The 22,592-nt window shown below is 40.7% G+C and overlaps 1 protein-coding gene across 1 annotated transcript in view; it reads left to right on the top strand.

Moving 5' to 3' along the window:
• The window catches only part of LOC109462643 (nucleolar protein 11-like), a 50,224-nt gene extending 34,964 nt beyond the window's left edge, over window positions 1-15,260 (top strand). Inside the window, exons 15-16 of the mRNA XM_019759204.1 lie at window positions 10,971-11,057; window positions 14,857-15,260. Of these exons, the coding sequence (XP_019614763.1) occupies window positions 10,971-11,057; window positions 14,857-15,093 (324 nt within the window). The 3' untranslated portion in view covers window positions 15,094-15,260. The remainder of the gene's footprint in view (window positions 1-10,970; window positions 11,058-14,856) is intronic.
• Window positions 15,261-22,592: the final 7,332 nt, after the last annotated feature.

Consider the following 22,592-nt stretch of genomic DNA (forward strand, 5'->3'; position numbering starts at 1 on the left):
ACTTAAAAACTTTGAAATCTTCCGGGCGTGTTGGAGAGACCAACCACTCCCCACGAGCGCCCCCCAGATGCACTCTTTACAGTCAAGTCCTCACGTACAGCACGTACCTCTGGGTCATGTTTGCTGTAAAGAGTTCCAACTTGAAGGCTGAAGTTTACCATCAAAACATACTCTGATCTGGAGAAGTGAATTTAATTTTTTTTTGGAGACGGCGTTAATTTTTCTTCCACTTGAATTCTTCATTATTCTTAAATCATCTGCTGATTGATAAGAAATTTTGCCTAGACTTGCTACATACTGAAAGAAGGAGCAGTACTTAAAATGCAAAAGTTGCATTCTTCTTTGGCATACGTGTAGGTTATTTAAAATTAGACAAAAGCTATCCGCGGAGTGTGTATACGTCTCTCTCTGGCCGGCAGGGAGAATGGCCCATGTAACTGTGAGATCAGTGGAAGGCTGGAAGGGGTGGTGAGCTGAGGGTGGCAGTGACAGATACAGATGCTGATGCCTGCTGCCTTGCTTGGAGATGTTAGCACGTACAACACGTACATGTACCTATCACATGTTGACTGTACAGAGTTCTGAGACTGAAGTTCACCTGAGCGAAACAGTCTTTAGAGAATGACAATTTTTTCAGAGACAACATTAATTTTCCTTCAACTTCTACTTGAATTGTACGAACACCTGTAGGTCAGCCAGCGCCTTGAGTATCATAAAAACCTCACAGAATATTCTTTTCCTGAAGCTAGGATTCCCCTAGATACATCATCACAGTATGTCCTTGACCTCCTCAGGCCTAGGAAAAAAATGTTGTGTTTCCTGTTTCCCGACCGGCTCTAGAAAAAACAAGTGCTGACCCTAGCCTTTTGTTGTGTGGACCCCTGCAACTGACATGAATTTTTCAAGCTGATCAACCTTTTCTAGCTCCATGATCTCACTCCTGAGCGATGAAGTGTTGTACATTCGTCAATCAGTTTTCCAACATTAACATTGAAACTGTAAGTGTCCCCATGTAAGTTAAACTATTTTCAGGACTGAAACAGGAAACAACAGTTTTTTTTCCTAGGCCTCAAAGAACAGTCTTCCCCTAAAGCCAGGATTCCCCAAAACACACCATCCCGGCGTGTCCTTGGCTTCTTCAGGACACCTGAGGCCCGTCAGTGGCTGAAAATGCAAGTTTGACTGAACTGAATTTTAGCTATTAATTAAAGCTAATTAAATTTTTTATTAAAACCTCTGTCCCTACCTGCACACACTGTGTCTTAAAGTGTCAGATCATGGAGCTAGAAAAGGTTGATCAGCTCAAAAAATATGTCCCTTGCAGGGGTCCACACAAAAAAAAGCTCGGCAGTTTTTCTAGAGTTGGTCAGGAAACAGAAAACACAACATTTTTTCCTAGGCCTCAAAGAACATTATTCTAGCTCCTGAAGCTAGGATTCCCCAAAACACACCATCCGAGCGTGTCCTTGACTTCCTGAGGAAACGTGAGTCCCGTTGGTGGCTGGCCTTTTGTGCTGCTGTAGTTATGATGGAGGATGCCGGCTGTCTGCCTGTCAGTTTTACGATTGCGCGAGGATTAGACTCCATTATGTTCCCCACTCCCTGTGGCACGTACATGTACATGTAGGTTTGGCAAGGCCGTGTGAGGTAATTTTGGTGTACAGTTGTTTTTTCACACGTCTTGGCTGTCATATAAAGTCAGCATTCCCATTATATTTACACTGTACCAATGATGATACTTTTTCCAGTTTTCTGCAATAAATCTGAATACAGTTTTTCTAGCCATACTACATAGTTGTAGAGATTTTTATATTCTTTCTGCAATCTTGAATTTTTTTTCTGCAAATTACAAGTTTGGAAGACCATAAAATTTTCTTTTGTACTTTTTGTATTTTGTCTAATTGAAATATTAATGATCTTTGTTTCTGGCATGCAATAGTTGGGTGTGTTTAAAACATGAACAAAATGTATTTGCACTGACAAATTTTCTTCCATTCTATTTCAAACATACACTACAGTGTAAGAACCAATCAATTTTGTCAGTGCCGCCCAAGAAAAGTGATGAATGGTGTAAGAAATGTCTTAAAGAAACGACTGATGCTAAGACCATCTCACTAGAGAGTTCCAGATGAGAGACATCCTAAATACCGGGACTTAAAGTTTCACATTCCTCAAGAGAATTGGCAGGAAGCTCCGTAAATACCAGGACTTAAAGTAACAAACCTCGAGGTGTGACAATTTTCTATCATTATCCCCTGTCGAAGGGAACAGCTTTGGGCAACGCTTCTGAAGATCGATTGTTGCTCATTCGGCAGCTGACATCAGCGGGAAAACTCAGACTTAGAGAGTCATCCATCTTTGCCTTCGTTTAGTTTAGTGTCATCCTGCAAGTGTTGGAAATATGGGGCTACATTATCCATCGTTTTAACTACAGTCAAACATTTAAACCATTAAACCATGAAAAGTTTACATAAAGACCACCTGGTCAATATGACCAGTTTTTGGTGGTCCTTTGGATAATTTTTCCGTTGGCAGAAAAATCAAGAACACTACCCAGTATATACATGATTGTACAACCTGTCCACATAGACCAGATTTTATCCCCATGGAGTTTTGACTGTGCCGATTTTGAATATTTTCGTATTTCTTGGGAATGCAAATAGTGCGCAACAAGCCAACATGAAAAAAGAGTAAGGGAAGTGAATTTGTATGCTCAAAAATTTATCTTAAGTGAGTATACAACATGTCCTAGTCAGATGCAAGTTTTCCTTCCAGCCTTCTGTTCCCATCTCAACCTCTTGCTTGGTTCACACTTCAAAATGTCTGAAAACCAACGAAATATATTGGTATGGCCGAGAAGACATTCAAACAATTTCCAGGAAAGACTCACTACAGTTGATTTCTTGACTTCCAGCCAGCAGACAGAGAAGTTAGGTCTCTGTTCGAACCTATTTACAATATAGCATGAAATTCAAGGTGAGCACCTTTTGCCCGAGGTGGCCATATTCTTTATAGAGGTCTGAGAGTTTCGACTGTGCCAATTTTGATTATTTTGTATTTCTTGGGAATGTAAATAGTGCACAACAAACCAACATGAAAACATAGTCTATGTCTAGTATGCACTTACATGTATTTAATCTATTATTAACAGTGAATGTACAACATGTCCTAGTCAGATGCAAGTTTTTCTTCCTGTTGTCTTTTGCTTGGTTCATACTTTATAAAATATCTGACAACCAAGTAAATAGATTGGTATGGCCGTGAAGACATTCAAACAATTTCCAGGAAAGACTCACAGTTGGTTTCTTGACTTCCAGCCAGCAGACAGAGAAGTTAGGTCTCTGTTCGGACCTATTTACAATATAGCATGAAATTCAAGGTGAGCACCTTTTGCCCGGGGTGGCCATATTCTTTATAGACCGAATACAATATTGGATACGGAGCTGCTCTCTCCCTATTGCCTGGTCCTGTCATCTTTCACAATTTCCCCGCCATCCACGAGGGTTATTTGCCGTTGGTTCAATTTCCTGGTTCAGTGGAGGTGTTTGGTGGGCAGCGGATTCCGGTCATCTGCAGATCCATGTTAATTAGAGGCAGGTCTGACTTCATGCCTGCAGGAAAAGTTAGGCGAATCCTCATCACAAGTGTTGTATGTCTTCATAGTATTCTGTTGAGCCCTATTCAGAATGAAATGATCCTCGCAGCAAAAAAAGAGAGAATGGTTTTAAATGTATCTCGACATTTATCATTTTACTTTCAAAGGCTATCATTCTTTGGAGGTGAGAAGACACAAAGACAGCAAGGAAATTCTTTATGACCAGTACTAGTACAATGAACGTGTACCACATCTTAATGTCACATCCAAAAGGAGCCCTTGCCAGTTGTACATTTGTAGGTAAGTTGGGGCAACAACAACATCTGGGGTTTAAAATCTTGATTATTTACTGCTCTCCACACAATGCATAGTTGATGATCAATGCAAACACAAGAAACAACAATTGCTGAATACTAATTTTTAAAAGTATCTGTAACACAGTTACAACTTTATTCACTAACGCATTTCAATGACGTCTGTAATAATACTAAGATCCTGTATAAATAAATAAAATGAAATGAAATGAAATTTCTGCTGCAGGTATAATTATATATATACACTAGATAAATGCTACAACCCTTCCTGACATTAATATTTTGTTCTAACAGCCTGGGCTCAAAAGATTAAGAACCTTTTTGTCCCTCTGTTCATGCGCTGCTTATTTGAGCCCTTCCTCTGCATGTATTGACCGGTACATTGTGCAGATCTGACCTAACATGTGCATGTCAGTGTGTAATAATGGTCCTGATGTTCTCACGGCATGCTTGAAAACGCAGGCCAGATCACAGGATTCACTCGCCAACACATGTATACAACCTCAGGGCCTAGTTCAAAACAGCATTTGCATACATGTACGTCAATGAAGATTAGACATTATCTTGAAAGTTCATCTGTGTCATTATGAGCAAGATTTAACTGTAATTTCCAACACAAAAAAAATCAGTCTTTGTCAAGGAATGAGCCTCACTTCTTGACAAAGACAGGAGTTGTACAGTCGAAAATTTGACTGAGTCAAATTTTTTTTGTGTTGGAAATTACAGTTAACGTTAAATCTTGATCATGAAGATTAGACATCCTGGTAATGAGATACACATTCAAGAAATTGTTACAGTAACTCAAGATCAAATTTATCCAGTTGCTTGAGAACTAATTTCTTGTGCAGATTGAGGTGCATCTTTCTTTCAGTGACTGTCTCTCTCTGAGTCAGATATTTATACCTCTCCTTTCACGGCATCGCTGCGATTTCTTATTGAAACCTCCTCGAGCGTGGGTTTAATCAGGACTGTGGGCACCAAACGTTTTTTATCCTGTCCTTCCAACTTCTTCCTCTGGCAGATCCAATAAAAACAATCTAATAGCAAGAAAAGGATCTAATGGCACAGAAATAAGATTGCGCCGGCCTTGACAAACGAGAAGTAAAGTGCAGAATTGATGTCGTGTCCGGAGATTGAGTTCTCAGGGCCATGGCCTGCTCCCCGGTTTTATGATTCAAGCTGGCAGGATAGAAATAAAAATCTTATCTTCGTTTTCCAGGGTGGGTTTCTGGTCTGAGGTTTTAACTCGCAGTAAAATGTATTGACAGAAATTTTATGCACTTCCCCCGGAGGAAAAGTGCAGCATCTTCAGTCAAGATCAGATCAGGGGGAAGGACTTGTAAATCTGCTGAAGTGAAGAAGACCTACTGGTCCATTTTATAATGAGCTTCATCTTTCGTTTCATGAATACGTGTACAGGAAATAAGTCAGATCTAGAGACACTTCTAATGTATGTAATATATCAGATGTGTACAGTTTAACTTTTTGTCCAACACAAAGAATTCTCTTACCTAGAGCTTATTTTGATTTGTGTTCACTTAATCTGCTGTAGTGAGGAAGACCTACTGGTCCATTTTGTATAATGAGCTGCTCTGGTTTCAAGCATGCAGAAAATAAATCAGAATCTAGAGCCATGAGTCTTGTAATACAATGTAATATATGTAGTATGTTTAGAGTTTAACTTTGGTTCCAACACATAGTATTGTTCTCACCTACATGTAGAGCTTTTGGCCAGTCACTCTGGTCTTCTTAAGACTAACCCAGTGGCTGTTCAAAAGCTCTAGGTGAGAACAATCCTATGTGTTGTAACAAATTTTTTATCTCTAAATGAATTATCGTACATGTACATGTACTCCATAAATTATATTTATTTATTTAAATGCAACCCAGTGTCTTCTACACATGAAATGTTACCAATTATGATTTTTATGAAACTCATTGCATTTTTCCAACACAAACACCAAGTTTCAGGTTTGCCTATGTTAGAGGAACAATAAGCTAATTTGAACTGGCCCAACAGCAAACTTCACGGAACCATCCAATTCTGTTCTCCCTGCAAGTTTTGCCACTGAAACTCATTTGGATTTAAAAAAAATCAATGGCCTCTATTTGACCCCGAATCTCACCTGAAAGCATGTGCAATTTTTATTGTAATATCAATGTTGCGTGTTGGTGTAGCCGATAGCCCCCGGCCTCACAGGAGCCATGATTGTTCTTGTCCGCGATCATGTTGTGCGTTTATTGCTCTTCCGATATTCGGGAACGGCCGGTTTTGTCGATACCAGACCTTTCGAACATGGTCGGCAGTGTGGGAAGGAAGTATTAGGAAGCCATACATAATTTGTTAACCTTCTCCCTGCTGCCTTAAACCCATAACCAGTACAAATTTGGTACCAAACAGCTTTCTTAGCAAGCTGAGGGTTAATACAGAATCCATGACTAGAGCAAGGCTTTGCCTCCAAAAGACTGCTTTTTTGTGGCTGGGACTGGAATATCAGAAACTGGCCAACTACTACTGTACCTATGGGAAGTTTGGTTCTCTATGGCTGGCCTTGATTGTTCTTGTCCGCGATCATGTTGTGCGTTTATTGCTCTTCCGATATTCGGGGACGGCAGGTTTAGTCGATACCAGACCCTGCTGGTTGCCCGTACCTTCAAACATGGTCTGCGGTGTAGGAAGGAAATAATAGCATTGAATTTTATGTTTTTAACCTCCTCCATGCTGCTTAACCCTCAGCATGTTAAGGTTGCCATTTGGCAATAAATTTGTACTGGTTATGGGTTAGGCAGCAGGGAGGAGGTTAAAAGTACTGCTTTTTGTGACTGGAATATCAGAACAGAAACTGGTCAACCACTACCTATTCGAAGTTTGGTTCTCTATGGCTGGCCATGATTGTTCTTGTCCGCGATCATGTTGTGCGTTTATTGCTATTCCGATATTCGGGAACGGCCGGTTTAGTCGATACCAGACCAAGCTTTTGCTGCTAGGATGTCCGAACATGCTCCTCAGTGTGGGAAGGAAATGGAAATATTAGCAAATCCATTACGTTGGTAACCTTCTCCCTGCTGCCTATAACCCATAACCAGTACAAATTTAGTACCAAACGGCTGCTTTTGCATGCTGAGGGTTAAGACAGGGACCAAGCTTTGCCTCCAAAAAAGTACTGCTTTTTGTGGCTGGGACTGGAATATCAGAAACTGGCCAACTACTAACATGTACCTATGGGAAGTTTGGTTCTCTATGGCTGGCCATGATTGTTCTTGTCCACGATCATGTTGTGCCTTTATTGCTCTTCCGATATTCGGGAACGGCCGGTTTAGTCGATACCAGACCCTTTGGTTGCCTGAGGAGGACCTCCAAACATTTTCGGCAGTGTGGGATGGAAGTATTGTAAAGCATTGCTGCTGTTATAAGCTGAAATATTAGCACAGCTGTCTAACGTAATAACTAACAAATTTGGTACCAAAGCAGGTTTTGTCGATACCAGACCCTTTTTGCTGCCTGCCAGGACCTTTCGAACATGTTCTGCCTTGTGGGAAGGAAACATTAGCAAAATTTTTAATGCTGTTATCCTTCTCCCTGCTGCCTAACCCATAACTAGTACAAATTTAGTACCAAATGGCTTCCTTAATTAACATTCTGAGGGTTAAGACAGGGACTGAGCTTTGCCTCCAAAAAGTACTGCTTTTTGTGGCTGGAGTTGGAATATCAGAAATTGGCCAACTACCTTCTATGGGAAATCGCAACAGCTGGCTACGTACATGTAGCTCTTCACTCAACAGACGTTAATTTCTACTCTTTAAGCCATCAAAGGATTGAGGTACTACATGTACATGTAGGAGTGAGTAAGAGATGTCCTAAATGTTTTAATTCATGTTTGACTTCATTAACCCCATGGAAAATAGAATCCTTTCAAACTTACAAGGTCAAAGTCAGTGGGTAGAAAACTTGAGGATTCCTGCAATTGTGCTGGAAATTATGAAACAGAAAACAATACATCCCTTTTCTAAATGTTTCTGATCACTGTTTGACTTGATTGACCTCAAAGAACCCTTTCAAACTTCCAAGGTTGAAGTCAATGGGTAGAAAACTTGATGATTCCTGCATTTGTGCTGAAAATAATTGAAGAAAAAGAAAATAAACTTGTACCTTTCTAAATGTTTTTATCAGTATTTGACTTCATTGACTTTGTGGGAAATAGATAGTAAGAATTCTTTCAAACTTCCAAGGTCATGTAGTCAATGGGTAGAAAACTGACGATTCCTGCAATTGTGCTGAAAATTCAGAAACAGAAAAAGAAAAGAAACATGTCTTCTCTAAATGTCTTTGATCCCTGTTTGACTTCGTTGACCTTCACAGGAAATAGATAGAATCCTTTCAAACTTTCAAGGTCAAAATCAATGGGTAGACAACTTGACGATTCCTGCAATTCTGCTGAAAATAATTGAAGAAAAAGAAAAGAAACATGTCTTTCCTAAATGTTTTTGATCGCTGTTTGACTTGATTGACCTCAAAGACTCCTTTCAAAGTTTAAAGGTCAAAGTCAATGGATAGAAAACTTGAGGATTTTGCAATTCTGCTGAAAATAATATTGAAGAAAAAGAAAAGAAACATGTCTTCTCTAAATGTCTTTGATCCCTGTTTGACTTCGTTGACCTTTACAGGAAATAAATAGAACCCTTTCAAAATTTCAAGGTCAAAGTCGATGGGTAGAAAACTTGACGCTTCCTACAATTGTGCTGAAAATGATGAAACAGAAAACAAAACCTGTCTTTTCTAAACGTTTTTGGTTGCTGTTTGACTTGATTGACCTTCACAGGAAATAAATAGAACCCTTTCAAACTTCCAAGGTCAAACTCAATGGGTAGAATGGGTAGTCGTGTGTTCCGACCTTGTTCTATCCCCTTGTGTGGGATTTGGCGGGAGAAGTGGCCGTGAGTTGTATAATCGGGCCACTTTGCTGTATAAGGCCCTGTTCCATTAGCCCCCCCCTGAATGTAGTGTTAAGCGATTTGGTCATGCAAAACTGCAGCTGTTTTAGGCTGTCCGAGTCCAGCAAGTTGTTTGACAGATTTTTGGTTTGAAGTCAGAAAAAGGAAGACTAGAAAACACTAAAAGTAGATCTATGCTATTGTGGCCACTCACACAACAATTAAATTACTCATGACATCTTCATATTTGCAGGCTTTATTTTCAGATACAGGACATTTCATGACTGTTGAAAGCCAGTACCATATAAACGCTGCTTTTTGTATCTTTTTAAAGAAATTTTTCATTCCTTATACAAGAAGATCATGGTAACTGATATTATTCCTTTCTAGTACTTAGTAGCAACTGCCTACTGCCTACTTAGTGGCAAGGATGATGCCCAACATTATTTGCCACAAATCATTATCAACCATCAGTAACAGTTATATCCCTTAGATAAGTCTCAGTAACTGATTTTAATGTAATTTGTAGGTACTTCAATTCAGCAATATTATGGCTGTTGTGGATTGTGTTTGTGATGACTACTGAAGTCCAGTCATTCATTTGTCTAGTACTTCATCTAACAAGGTAATTGTAAGTCTACTGTGAAACTACAAGTCAGAGATAACTACAGAACATCTTGGCTGAAACTCCTGAAATCTCCTGAAACTGACAAAACATGCCTATCTACGTTGTAGTCCAAGTAGCCGAATTTCAATGATCCACACTCAAGCATCTTGTCTCTCGAGGATGTTGCCCGCAAAAACAACCCAGCCCGTGTGGCTTAACGCAGTGTCCCACGCCTGCCCAGCTCTCAGTCAGCTGACGTGACCTCTGACCTACATCCATCGCACATTTCCCCACTTAGCAGGGCCCGGAGCCCGGCGGCTTGCGTTTCGCCGGGAAGCAATTTGATGCCAGCTTTCGGGAGATCCCTCGCTGTCCGCCGATATTACATTAGAGAAAGCCGCGGGATGAGAGGGTGTCATGGGCTGTCGGTTCAACACCAACTCTAGTAGTGCTTCAGGCTGTGAATCTGGATTACTTAATTCTATCCGTGCATTGTGCTGAGTTAGTGTAAGTCTGAGTGGATTGTGTGTCGAAAGTGTTGGATTTACATGTATAACTGATCATCGTAACAGTTACATTACATACAACTAGTGACTCCTCAATGCCACTAGCAATGAATTTTACTTTTAGTTTTTGCCACTTCTTAACTAGTGGTTACTATTATTGTTCACTTTTTGATTACCACCTAAAATCTCAATAATTCTGCCACATTAAAAGACAGCAATTCAAAGAATGTATTAAAGGCCCCGGCTGTCTGCTGATATTACATTAGAGAAAGCCGCGGGATGAGGGGGTGTCATGGGCTGTCGGTTCAACACCAAGTCTGTAGCGCCTCAGGCTGTGGATCTGACTTGTTGCTGAATTACTTAATTCTCTCGTATCCCTGCTTTGTCCTGAGTTAGTGTACTAAGTGGATTGTGTCTTGAAAGTATGTGAATCAGATTTAGAAGAGTGATCTTCATCGTAACAGTAACATTTCAGGCTGTGAATCTGAGTTGTTGCTTAATTAGTAATTCTATCCCTCCATTGTTCTGGTTTAGTGTAAGTGTAAGTGAATTGTGCCTTGAAAGTGTGGGATTTACATGTAGACATTGTTATTGAAAGTAATATTTCATACAAGTACTGACTCCTCAATGACACTAGCAATCAATTTTACTTTAAATTAGTTCTTGCCTTTTGTTGCTGAATTACTTCTATCCTGCCATTGTCCCAAGTGATACTGACTCCTCAGTGCCACTAGCAATGAATTTTACTTCAGAGTTGTTGCCAACTTGTCAGATGCTGCATCTTTCAATGACCATTTTTCATGTGGTGCTTAGGGTGCCCAGAGTAATGAGTTAATATAAAGTGTCTTGTAAGTTAGAAGTGCAATGGCAAGTTCTAAACAGGAACTATGCGGCTCCCAATGCCTTACTTTGGAACGACTGCAGTGTGTGTAAGATTTTGCTCAGCTTGAGGATTGAATCCACCATGATCATAATATCAATCATCTAAGAAGTTCTGTTTTCTTGTGTTCCTTCAGATGTTCCTGAGATACCTGCACTACAAGTTGACCTCTGCACCTGCTCCAAGTCAAGGTAACCAAGGAAAGGTCGTGTCAGTGGACCAGGTGAGTTTACTTGGTAACCTTCAAGGCAACAGGTGATAACACATGATATCAGGTTACAAAGAAGTCACAAATGGAGATCTTATGAAGCAAGTGTGATTTTCCACACAAGAAATGGGACATACCCAAATTTTTGACTGTACAACCCTTGTCAATGAATTTTTGTCAAGGGTTGAGCAATCCACCACCAGAATTTTGGAATTTAAACTTTTGGCACTTTTGAACTTCTGAAATTAAGCAAAAAAACAATGTAAAAAAAAGAGTCAGAGTTAAAGGTTTAGTTTTCCTTCAAGCCATCTATTTTCATCTAGTGCACAAAATGTCAACGACCCAAGAAAAGTACATGTACTAAGATGTACATTTAAGTACTTTTGGTGTTGACTTGATGCATGAAACACACTGACAATTGCCGTTGGGTTCTTGTGACATGAACCGTTTCCAGTTTTTGATTCCAAGCTGCTGATTTTCTCGCTAACCGAGCCATATCATTGTTCCTACAGGGGGGACGTTACGCTACGTTACAATCCCGCAGAAGAATTTATTCTTGTCATCTCTCCACGCTCATTAATCACATTGTGATTAGTGTTCGCTAAATTCTGTCAGTTCTTCTTAGGGATGCTGAAAAAGAGTAGAAGAGTTTGAATTGCCTTAAGTTTGAATATTGTTTACCTGGATGTCTAAGTGTTATCAATGTAGCAAGGAAGTTGTAAGATTGGTGTTGTGACTTGATGCATGAAACACGCTAAGTCTTGTGATAGAGGTAGATGTAACTACATGATGTACATAGTTGTACAATTGCCGTTGGGTTCCTGTTACACAAACCGTTTCCAGTTTTGATTCCAAGCCGCTGATTTTCCTGGTAACCAAGCCGTATCATTGTTCCTACAGGGGGGGACGTTACGCTATGTTACCTTCCCGCAGAAGAATTTATTCTTGTCATCTCTCCACGCTCGTTAATCACACAACTGCAGGGGTTTTAATGATGGCATGTTTGCGAAACGGCTCGTTCGTTATCGTGTCAAACAAACTTTGTTTCCTCGTGGATCATCTTCGGAAAGTAGGGTTCACTTCAAAATTTTTGTGTGTTTAAAGAAGTGGCGTCAACGCATGTACATGTAGCACAAAGTTTTTCAGATGTTTTGAAAATGAAATACAGGCCTAGTAGTACAAATGATGGCATGTTTGCGAAACGGCTCGTCTGTTATCTTGTCAAACAAACTTTGTTTCCTCGTGGATCATCTTCGGAAAGTAGGGTTCACTTCAAAATTTTTGTGGGTTTAAGGAACGCATTGTACATGTAGCACAAAGTTTCTCAGATGTTTTGAAAATGAAATACAGGCCTGGTAGTACAAATGATGGCATGTCGGTGAAACGGCGCGTTCGTTATCTTGTCAAACAAACTTTGTTTTCTCATGGATCATCCTAAGAAAGTAGGGTTCACTTCAAAATTTTTGTGGGTTTGAAGAAGTCACGTCGACAAACATAGGGTAGAACAAAGTTTCTCAGATAGTGAAAATGAAATACACAAGACAACTGTTATTCAAGCAGCTGGATATATTTTGTCAAACTGTCACAGACATTTTCAAGTACCATAACTTTCATCAGTGACTCAAAGTGTAGGTACTCAAAGTGTAAGTACTGGAAGCTACTGGAAACATCTGACAGATTTCTTGAAACATGCGACCTCCAGCTTTACAGTGAACTTCCTAACCGAGGCTCGGTACTCATTTTCACCGGAGTCAAGTGAAGAAATAGTGTCTTAAGTGCCTTTCCCAAGGACACGACAGTGAGGCCTGCTAGGGATTTGAACCCAGAACTTTAAGATTCTAGTCAATATTAGCAAACCTAACCACAACACCACCATGAATAGGCTTAGGAGTGGTACCGCAAGCCCTTTTCCGTAGAGCGTAGTCGGCCGTTTTAATTCTACGTAGAGCGTAGACGGACTGCTCTTCGCATTTTGCGTAGAGCGTATTCGCCATTTTAATTCTATGTAATGCATTGTAGCCACTTGGAATTTATCGCAAAGCGTAATCGAGAGGTTTCCGAATTCAGCGTAGAGTATTGTCGGGACCCCCCCCCCCTGCAGGCCCTCTTAGGAGTGGTGCAAGTTACGTACAGTAATTTTGTAGTTGTGGTCTTGGCCTTCACAAGAAGAATGCTTACTCTCCTTTCGTAATATTCTCCAATGAAATTATGAGTACTATTGATTTCGAGTGCATCCTTTGATGTCTAATCTATCGCTTCTCCCTGGGCTTTGATGGCACCGTGGACGCAACTCTGATCAAATCGTCTTTTCCAATTTCGCAGTGGCCTCGGGCCGGTAACTTGTAACAAAGACACCAATTTTCCCCCGCGGTTCTTCGCGGCATCTCTTGTCACAGACGCGCTTATCTCATTGGATTTCGTGATCGATCAGTGTCTTTGGATGAAGAATTTCTTAATCTGCAGAGATGATTCCGTCTGATATTTGGATGCACCCTGAGGCCAGGGAAATGCAATTTCATGGATTGAATGATTTTTGAGATCTCAAATCTTATGTCAAAAGGAGTAAGTTATGATCAGTTTAAATTTGTTTTTTTCCGTTGTTAGGATAATTTAGGATAAGGAATTCTTGAATTTTCAGATATGATTTTGTCTGATATTTGGATGCACACTGATCGATGAGGCCAGGAAAATGCAATTATTTCATTGATTGAATGATTTTTAAGATCTTATGTCAAAGTGAGGAAGTCAGCCAGCTGGTGCTGACACCCGAGTCTCGGGACGTCCTGCTGGGGTTACACGAGGTCGTGAGACAGCGGCTGCAGTTCTACCAGGGTCTGAACGACCTTGACGCTCTTCTGGCCCAGCTAGCTTTTTGTTAAGATATTTTAGGATGAAGAATTCTTGTAATTTCAGAGATGATTCTGTCTTATATTTGGATGCACCCCGAGGCCAGGGAAATGCAATTTCATGGATTTAATGATTTTTAAGATCCCAAATCTTATGTCAATGTGAGTTAGTCAGACAGTGTTTTGAAATATATTTTGAATTTTAGGGATTCTTCTACGTTCACAAATGATTTTGTCTGATATTTGGGAAATGCAATTTCATGGATTGAATGATTTTTTTAAGATCCCAAATCTTATGTCAAAGTGAGTGAGTCAGTGCTTTTATTTCAATTGTCATTGTTAGGATATTTTAGGATGAGGAATTCTTGAATCTGCAGACTCTGAGATGATTCTGTCTGATATTTGGATGCACCCTGAGGCCAGGGAAACGCAATTTCATGGATTGAATGATTTTTAAGATCCCAAATCTTACATATCATCAATGTGAGTTAGTCAGCCTGTGTTTTGGCATGATATATTTTAGGGATTCTTGAACCTTCAGAGATGATTTTATCTGATATTTCACTACACCCCAAGACAAAGCAAATGTATCTTAATGCACTGCGGATGGTGACATTTTTTTCTATTATCATTGCTGCAACATTTAATGACAAGACATGGCAATACACTCATTTTTTTTATTTGTTGTTTATTTGTTTGATTGTTCCAGGTTGTTGATAGTTTTGTGCCCTTGTTGGTGATAAGCTTTCAAATTGTTTATTTCTCATTTATTATTTCTTACAGGTTGATTGATTGAGTGCCCTTGCTGATAATTTGTTTTGTTTACAATTTATTATTTGTTCAGGTGGTTTACTGGTTGTTTGCCCTTGTTCATAAGATTAAGTGATAATTTGTCTTGATATACTGGGTTTTTTTTTGCTTATTTGTTTGTTTGTTCCTGGTTGTTGACTGGTTATTGTTTATTCCAGGTTGTTGACTGGTTGTGTGCCCTCGTCGACGCCCACTTCACCCAGCTGGTGCTAACCCCGGAATCGCGGGACGTCCTGCTGGGGTTACACGAGGTCGTGAGACAGCGGCTGCAGTTCTACCAGGGTCTGAACGACCTTGACGCGCTGCTGGCCCAGCTCAAGGACAAGTCACCCCCACTGGTTACTAAGAAACAGGACGAGAGTCTCTACAGTATAAGGACAATACAGATCTTCTGAGGACTTCTTTAACCATATCCTCTATAAAATTTAAGATATCATTAACCATCAGCTTGTGAAGAGACTGTCAAGTAGCATTTCAATCTAAATTATCCCTTTTTTTAATGTGATCATATTTTTTAAAAAGACAAAATGTAGATGTATCCTGTGTCTATATACAGTCATCTTTATTTTACAGTTTACACCCTAAAATTTTTGTTTACTTTTTCGTGGACATTTTACACCTGTACAAAACCCCAGCTGAAGGACATTTTTGAGTTGCCCCTGCTGGTTACTAAGAAACAGGACGAGATAGAGTCTCTACAGTATAAGGACAATACAGATCTTCTGAGGCTTGTATGCATCAAGTTCTAACAAAAACTGTCTCTTTTTTTTTTATAAGACATTTTTTAAAAGATAAAATGTACATGGATCCTGTGTCTACAATGCATATTCATCTTTGTTTCACAGTTTACTCAAAAATTTTAAGTTTTTGGTTACTTTGTCGTGGACATTTTACACCAGGTCCCATTACAAAACCCTAATAAAACGAGGGGAAATTTCATATTGGGGAGTTGTGAGTTCCTTTTGTTGAATTGAATGTTTTGAAGTTTGGCCTTGAGTTCACAGTAATTTTGACACTTTCAAATTTCATCCAGTTGATTTGAGTAGTTGTGTTTTGGCTATCATATTACCTGGATGTCTAACCTTCATCAATGTATGATTGTTGTTTTATGTGACTCTATGCATTAATATATGTGAGGACCACGTACAGGAAGAATAGCTGTGAAGTGAACAGGGTCAAGTTTATTGTTGATCCAAATAAAGTTAAATCAACAACACGGCCACCTCCGAATGTCCCGGAGGGACCTGAAACAAACAGCTATAACCACCCTAACCCCAGCCTTACATGGCTATTAGCTCTTTCAACGACCACAAAATCATCACGGCCGTAAAACCTGTGGCAGCTGACTGGCCAGCGGGTACAGGTTTATGGTGGTGCTAAAGTGTATAATGTGCTGGTGCACATTAATGTGGAGCAGAGAGATAAGTTTGGGCACGACCTACATGTGGACCAATGCTCCATCCATCAATAGAAGGGTCTAGTGTAGCAAGGCAAGCGCTTTTTAAAAATTTCTGGTTTGTAGCAACTTACTGGCAAGTTTTTTTCCTCTTACATTCATGTGGAACAGGTTTACGGCGCACTAAAGTGTCTAATGTGCTGGTACACATTAATGTGTTCGGGGAGCAGAGAGATGAGTTTGAGGGCGACCTACATGCCAACCGAAGCTTCATCCATCAACAAAGGGTCTTGAAGTGTACATTGTATGATCCACTCACACTGGGATGGACCCCTATATACTCTTAATGATAGTATAGTGTAGTGCAGATTCTTGTATGTTCTTGAGTTGGGGTTGTTCTCAAACATGGTATCTCAAGCTTAACATCCCATTTGAAGGACTGCAACTCCTATGTTGCATTCCAAAACATATGTTATTCCAAGTCATGTTTTGAAATGGACCAAGCATTGGAATGCAGGTGCATTAATGGACACGTTTTGGAATGCAACATTCTACAAGTAGTATGCAAATTGGTGACTGTGGACAAGTAGGCCAGTAGTGCTATAGACACTATAACTCAGCGTGCCACCTGTGAACCAGGGCAATTTAGCCAGCACTTCATGTGATTGCAAAGTCGACACAATCAGGTAGTTCGTACAGCCATTGCCTGGGGTGACAACATGGCCTACATCTAAACAGCAAACAACATGAGATAACCCTTATTGGCAGGTCTGCATGGGACCAGGCAAAAAGATCAGTGGGCGTTGTTCTATCAAAAGGGTCCAATGTGCCACCCAAGGACCCTCTCTGGCCAATGGATACTGCCTGGCCAATTTGATACTGTCTATTGTCACCCTAGGATCTGCTTGGAGATTAGATTTGATGAGCACTTGAGGGTTAGTACATTTGATATCGACTTGGTGTCACCTGGCTTCTCTTAAGTGTGATGTCAACACCGGGTCAAAACACACTTCCAAGAAGCCATGTGACAAGTCTCACTGGGTCAGTCTACAGAAGAAGACCAGAGTGACTGGTTGAAAGCTCTAGGTGAGAACAATTCTTTGTGCTGGAACAAAAGTTTTTGTTCCAAAAGCGCCGCGTGCCTGCGAAGCTGGCGTGTTATACGCTGAGTGGCGGTTATACCGACTATACACTGATACAGACAGACCCCAAACTTCTGCTTGGAAAGTATAGATGCAATGATGTAGTCATTATGCATGTGTATACTGAGCATTCTATACTCGTTTTGGGTTGGCAAAAGAAAGATACCAGTGAAAAAAAAATAAATCCCGATAAAAAAGCCTAAAAACACACCAAAAATAAGCCAAAACCCAATCCTCTGCTTGGAGAGTAAGCAATCTAAAACAAAATGTGCTCATCTTCTCCATAGTTGTCGTTACAGAGAACACATTGAAATTCTGTCATTTGGGGGAGTCTGGCTGTCATTATGTTTACCGAAGAAAAACATATTGTTTTTGCTCAGTTTCTTCTTCAACAGTGACCTATGACCTGACCAATGACATGATTTGTTGACGTCTGTCACCATGGTGACTGGTGTTGGGTTACATAATGTTGCAATTTCATGGTCTGCTCTGCTCCTGTCACCATATACTAGTAGTACATGTATGTGAATGTGTTTGAGTAAGAATTAACAGAGCAGACCATGTCCGAAGGTAAATATTATGCATTTGCTTTGCAAATGTTACTTCTCTAGTTTATATTGAGTATTAGTATCAAACCCGACGTAGCCTGAACGTAACATGGGGTAATGTGTCATTCCGATGATCAGCGAGTCCCGGCGGAAGTTTGATTCATTCCTCGCGGCCCTGGAAAGAAATGGGAGCGGTACGATAATCACGAAGATGGATTCTCCATCTCCGATATTACAAAAATAAATTCCCGGCTCGCTATGGATTGTTTTTCTCGCAGGTCGTAATTCAAAAGAAAAGCCCCGTCACTGCGGTTAGACGCTCAAGCCTTTGTGATATTAATGGGAATGAATAAAGACTTTTTACTGCGCAAAAACCTGGATTTACCAATGGTAATAAATGCCAGCAAAGTCTGGTAATTAATAAATGAATGAATGAGGTAATTTTAAACAGTACCGGATTATCAGCACATACTATTTTGTAGCACTCAGTAATGATAAATTGGGATGAATGAAGACCTCTCACTGCGCGAAAAGCAGGATTTTCCAATGGTAGTAAATGGCACTAAAGTTGGGTAATGAATGAATGAGGTAATGGTAATTGTAAAAAGTACTGGTCTTAACAGCACACAGACTATTTAGTATATATCAGTAGCTCTCAGTAATAATCAATGATATAAACGAACAAAGACCTTTCAGTGCACGAAAAGTTGGATTTACCAATGGTATTAAATGGTAGTAAAGTCTGGTAACGAATGAGTGAATGAGGTAATGTTTAATTTGGAAACAGTACCGGACTGTAACAGCACAGACCATTTAAATGATATCCTTACCTTACCTTAGACCTTAGGTCCTCTTGTGCCTACGGGCACATTGGGCAGCTAGCTTCCATCTCTGGGTCCAGTGGCTGCTACCTCCTCAGCCTCTCAAATTATATCAGTAGCATGTAATGATTAATGGCATAATGAATGAAGACTTCACTGCACGGAAAGTTGGGTTTTACCAATGGCAGTAAATGCCAGTTAAGTCTGGTAGAAATGATTCATTGAGGTTATGTTACAGACTATTCAAATGATATCAATAACCGCAGTAGCCCTTAATAATGCTTTTTTATAATGAATGAAAACCTTTGAATGCACGAAAAGTCTGATTTACTGATGGTAGTAAATGGTAGCAAAGTCTGTTAACGAATGAGTGGATGAGGTAATGTTTAATTTGGAAACATATCCTTACCTTACCTTAGACCTTAGGTCCTCCTGTGCCTACGGGCACATTGGGCAGCTAGCTTCCATCTCTGGGTCCAGTGGCTGCTACCTCCTCAGCCTCTCAAATGATATCAGTAGCATGTAATGATTATAAATGGCATAATGAATGAAGACTTCACTGCACGGAAAGTTGGGTTTTACCAATGGTAGTAAATGCCAGTTAAGTCGGGTTATGTTTACTTTGTTCAAGGCTAGGGGTAAACTTCCGTCATAGTCTCCCACATCACGACCAAACCCCTCCCACCCCTTGTCTCAGGTATATTGAAAACACCCAAGTAGTGTCGGAGTCACGTATTTGGCAGGATCGTGTATTTGGCTCGACACCGGACACACGACAAGTGAGCCCACCAAGAAGTTTGTACGATCGGACAAGGTGCGAAAAAAGTCACCCGCACGCGCTAGATGTACGTGTTTTGACAACGGCGCGCTCGGAAATGGATGGGCTCTCCCAAATATTACAGAACTGATATTTCAGAGTATTTAGGGTTAGGGTTAGAGTTAGGATCATTGTTCAGGGCTGGTGTTAGGCTTACGATTGCGGTATATTGAAAACCCCCAAGTAGTGTCGGAGTCACGCATTTGGCAGGATCTTGTATATGGCTTGACACTGGACTCAGGACAGGTGAGACCCACCAAGAAGTTGGGACGCTCGCTCGGGCAAGGTGCGAAAAAGTCACCCACCCGCACGCGCTACATGTACCGTTATGTATGACAACGGCGCGCTCGGAAATGGATGAGCTCCCCCAAATATTACAGAACTGATATTTCAGCGTATTGATTTACAGAGGGCGACCGATTCATCATGGGGGCAATCTACCGCGTATTTCTACGGGTAGAGAAACTGATAATATTCCCCCACGAGCTGGCAATCTGAGGGTGCATACATCAGAGGTGTTGTATGTAGGATATATGACTCTCCGCACACTCAGCAAAGTGTGAAGTGTAGAATTCTTGGCTGCATAGATCAAGAAAGTACGAGCGATTTGTAATCTGCAAAATGCACGGGACGTTGACTGCATGTATATGATGTATATTATATTATGTGATGCATATTATAGTTATGCCAGGATAGAGAATTGGCAAAATCGCTGCGAGTCTGTGTGCCGACAGAGACCAAGATCGGAATCGAAATGGATGATATTACTAGTGTGTTAGGGTAGTTTCCAGTTTCAAGGCAATTCATTGATCTAAAGTGACGTGAATCACAGTTGAAAAGTTCTTACTGTTCTTTAAAGGAATATCTCCAAATTATAGGAGTTAGTTGTAAAGGATCTACGGCTCTCCGCACACTCAGCAAACTGTGAAGTGTAGAATTCTTGGCTGCATAGATCAAGAAAGTGCGGGCGATTTGTAATCTGCGAAATGCACGAGGCCGTTGACTGCATGTACATGCATATATGATATATATATTTATATGTATATTGATATTTATGTCAGGGTAGTGGCTACGACCTGGCAAAATTGCTGCGATTCTGCGTGCCGACAGAGACCCAGATCGGAATCCAAAAGGATGCTGTTACTGTGTTAGGGTGTTTTTTTTATAAATCCTAAGTTTCAAGGCAATTCATTGATCTAAAGTGACATGAATCACAGTTGAAAAGTTCTTACTGTTCTTTAAAGGAATATCTCCAAATTATAGGAGTTGTAAAGGATCTATGGCTCTCCGCACACTCAGCAAAGTGTGAAGTGTAGAATTCTTGGCTGCATAGATCAAGAAAGTACGGACGATTTGTAATCTGCAAAATGCACGGGACCATTGACTGCCTGTATACATGTAATACATGTATATGAGATATATTAATGTCGGAGTAGTGACTACGTTCTGGATCATATTACTGAGTTAGGGCGGTCTCCCATTTATAAATCCTAAGTTTCAAGCTAATCCATTGATCTAAAGCTATAAAGTGACGTGAATCACAGTTGAAAAGTTCTTACTGTCCCTTAGGTGAATATCTCAAGATTTACACAGACTCTGGATCCGGTCGTGATTTCCAACTGTATAGGTGGAACCAGCGATTCTGCCAGCAATCTCGAACCGTGATACATGATCAGCAAACGTAGGAGGATGTCAACGTCTAGACTTGGTAGGTCTTCTTTGTTAAAGATGACTGCGTTCGTTCTTATGTATTGCTGCATCTGTCAGAAATATGTCCTTAGGCTACCAGGCTTCGGGAAGCGGCTGGAAAGAGTAGAAATTGGCCAAATAGACTGCCGAAGGAGTTGGTCCGCTAGAAAGTACGCGAAGTGGCACCCGAAGTGGCAAACTGTGCTCTCTAGCGGACCAACTCCCTCCGCAGTCTATTTGGCGAATTTCTACTCCTTCCAGTCGCCTCTCGAAGCCTGGAACAGGCTAGGAAAAGTGTGAAGCGAAGTATTTGTAACTACATACATCATAGAAATATCGAGGATCCTGCGGCGGCCAACGCCAGCAAAGTTTCGGAAGAATCGATGGCTCGAAACATCCCTAAATTACGGACGATCGATTTTGTTCAACAAAGCGCTGAGGATATCTAGATACATACATTAGCAAAGTGTGGAGGATCCATAACCACGTTCATCATCGACATCTATATCTACATGCATTACCAAATGGGGGTACTATGCGACACGTATAGAACTATGCGACACGTATAGACCTACGCAAAGATATGAAGTTTTTGTCTTATTTTCGTTTTGTTTTGATATATATGGTGGGCCTGTTGCATTCTTGATCTTTTGTTCGTTTTGTCTCTCATGGTGATTATCATTTATTTATTCTTTGCTTCAGGCCAGAGGCCTTTTATCAAAAGGCACCAGTACTTATGCCAGTCCCTCTTCTGTCTGTTACAATACAGAACCTGTGTTATAACCTAACTAGGTCAGAAACTTTCCTTTTCCGCGTTATGCCTGAACATACTTGGTTGATTTATGAAACTTGCCCCGACACAGAGACCTCTTTATTCGGCCATTTCTCACCTCCTACGGAAGTATTGGTCCGGGAGGGGTCATGCTAAAGGGTTAATGTGTAGGTGTGAGGGATGGTGATGACATAAGGCTAGAGGAAGTAAACTTTATGGATGACATCCTCCACAGGTGCCAAATCTGATGCGACAGAGGAAAAAAAACAAGGCGGGCCAAACATTTTGAAATTTTGAGATCATAATTGTTAAATTTTTTTCTGCGGCAACATCACATATAAGGCCACAGAAAGTAAATTTTATGGATTACATCGTCCGCTGGCATCAAATGCGGTGGGCCAAAAAAATGTCTACATTCACCCCGGTACGGAAGTATTGGTCCGGGAGGGGTCAGACCGAAGGGTTAATGTGCAGGTGCGAGGGATGGTGATGACATAAGGCTAGAGGAAGTAAACTTTATGGATGGCATCTTGCCTCTACTTAATTCGGGACGCGGCTGAAAAGAGTAGAAATTGGCCAAATAGAGAGATAACATGCCAGCGGCAGGGGAGTGCAAAATGTACTCTCTAGCGGATCGACCAACTCCTCGGCATGTTATCTCTCTATTTGGCCAATTTCTACTCTTTTCAGCCGCCTCCCGAATTTTGTA

Source organism: Branchiostoma belcheri, unplaced genomic scaffold (genome assembly GCF_001625305.1).
Source record: "Branchiostoma belcheri isolate BF01 breed outbred unplaced genomic scaffold, Haploidv18h27 scaffold12, whole genome shotgun sequence".
NCBI classification, from domain to species: Eukaryota; Metazoa; Chordata; class Leptocardii; order Amphioxiformes; family Branchiostomatidae; genus Branchiostoma; species Branchiostoma belcheri.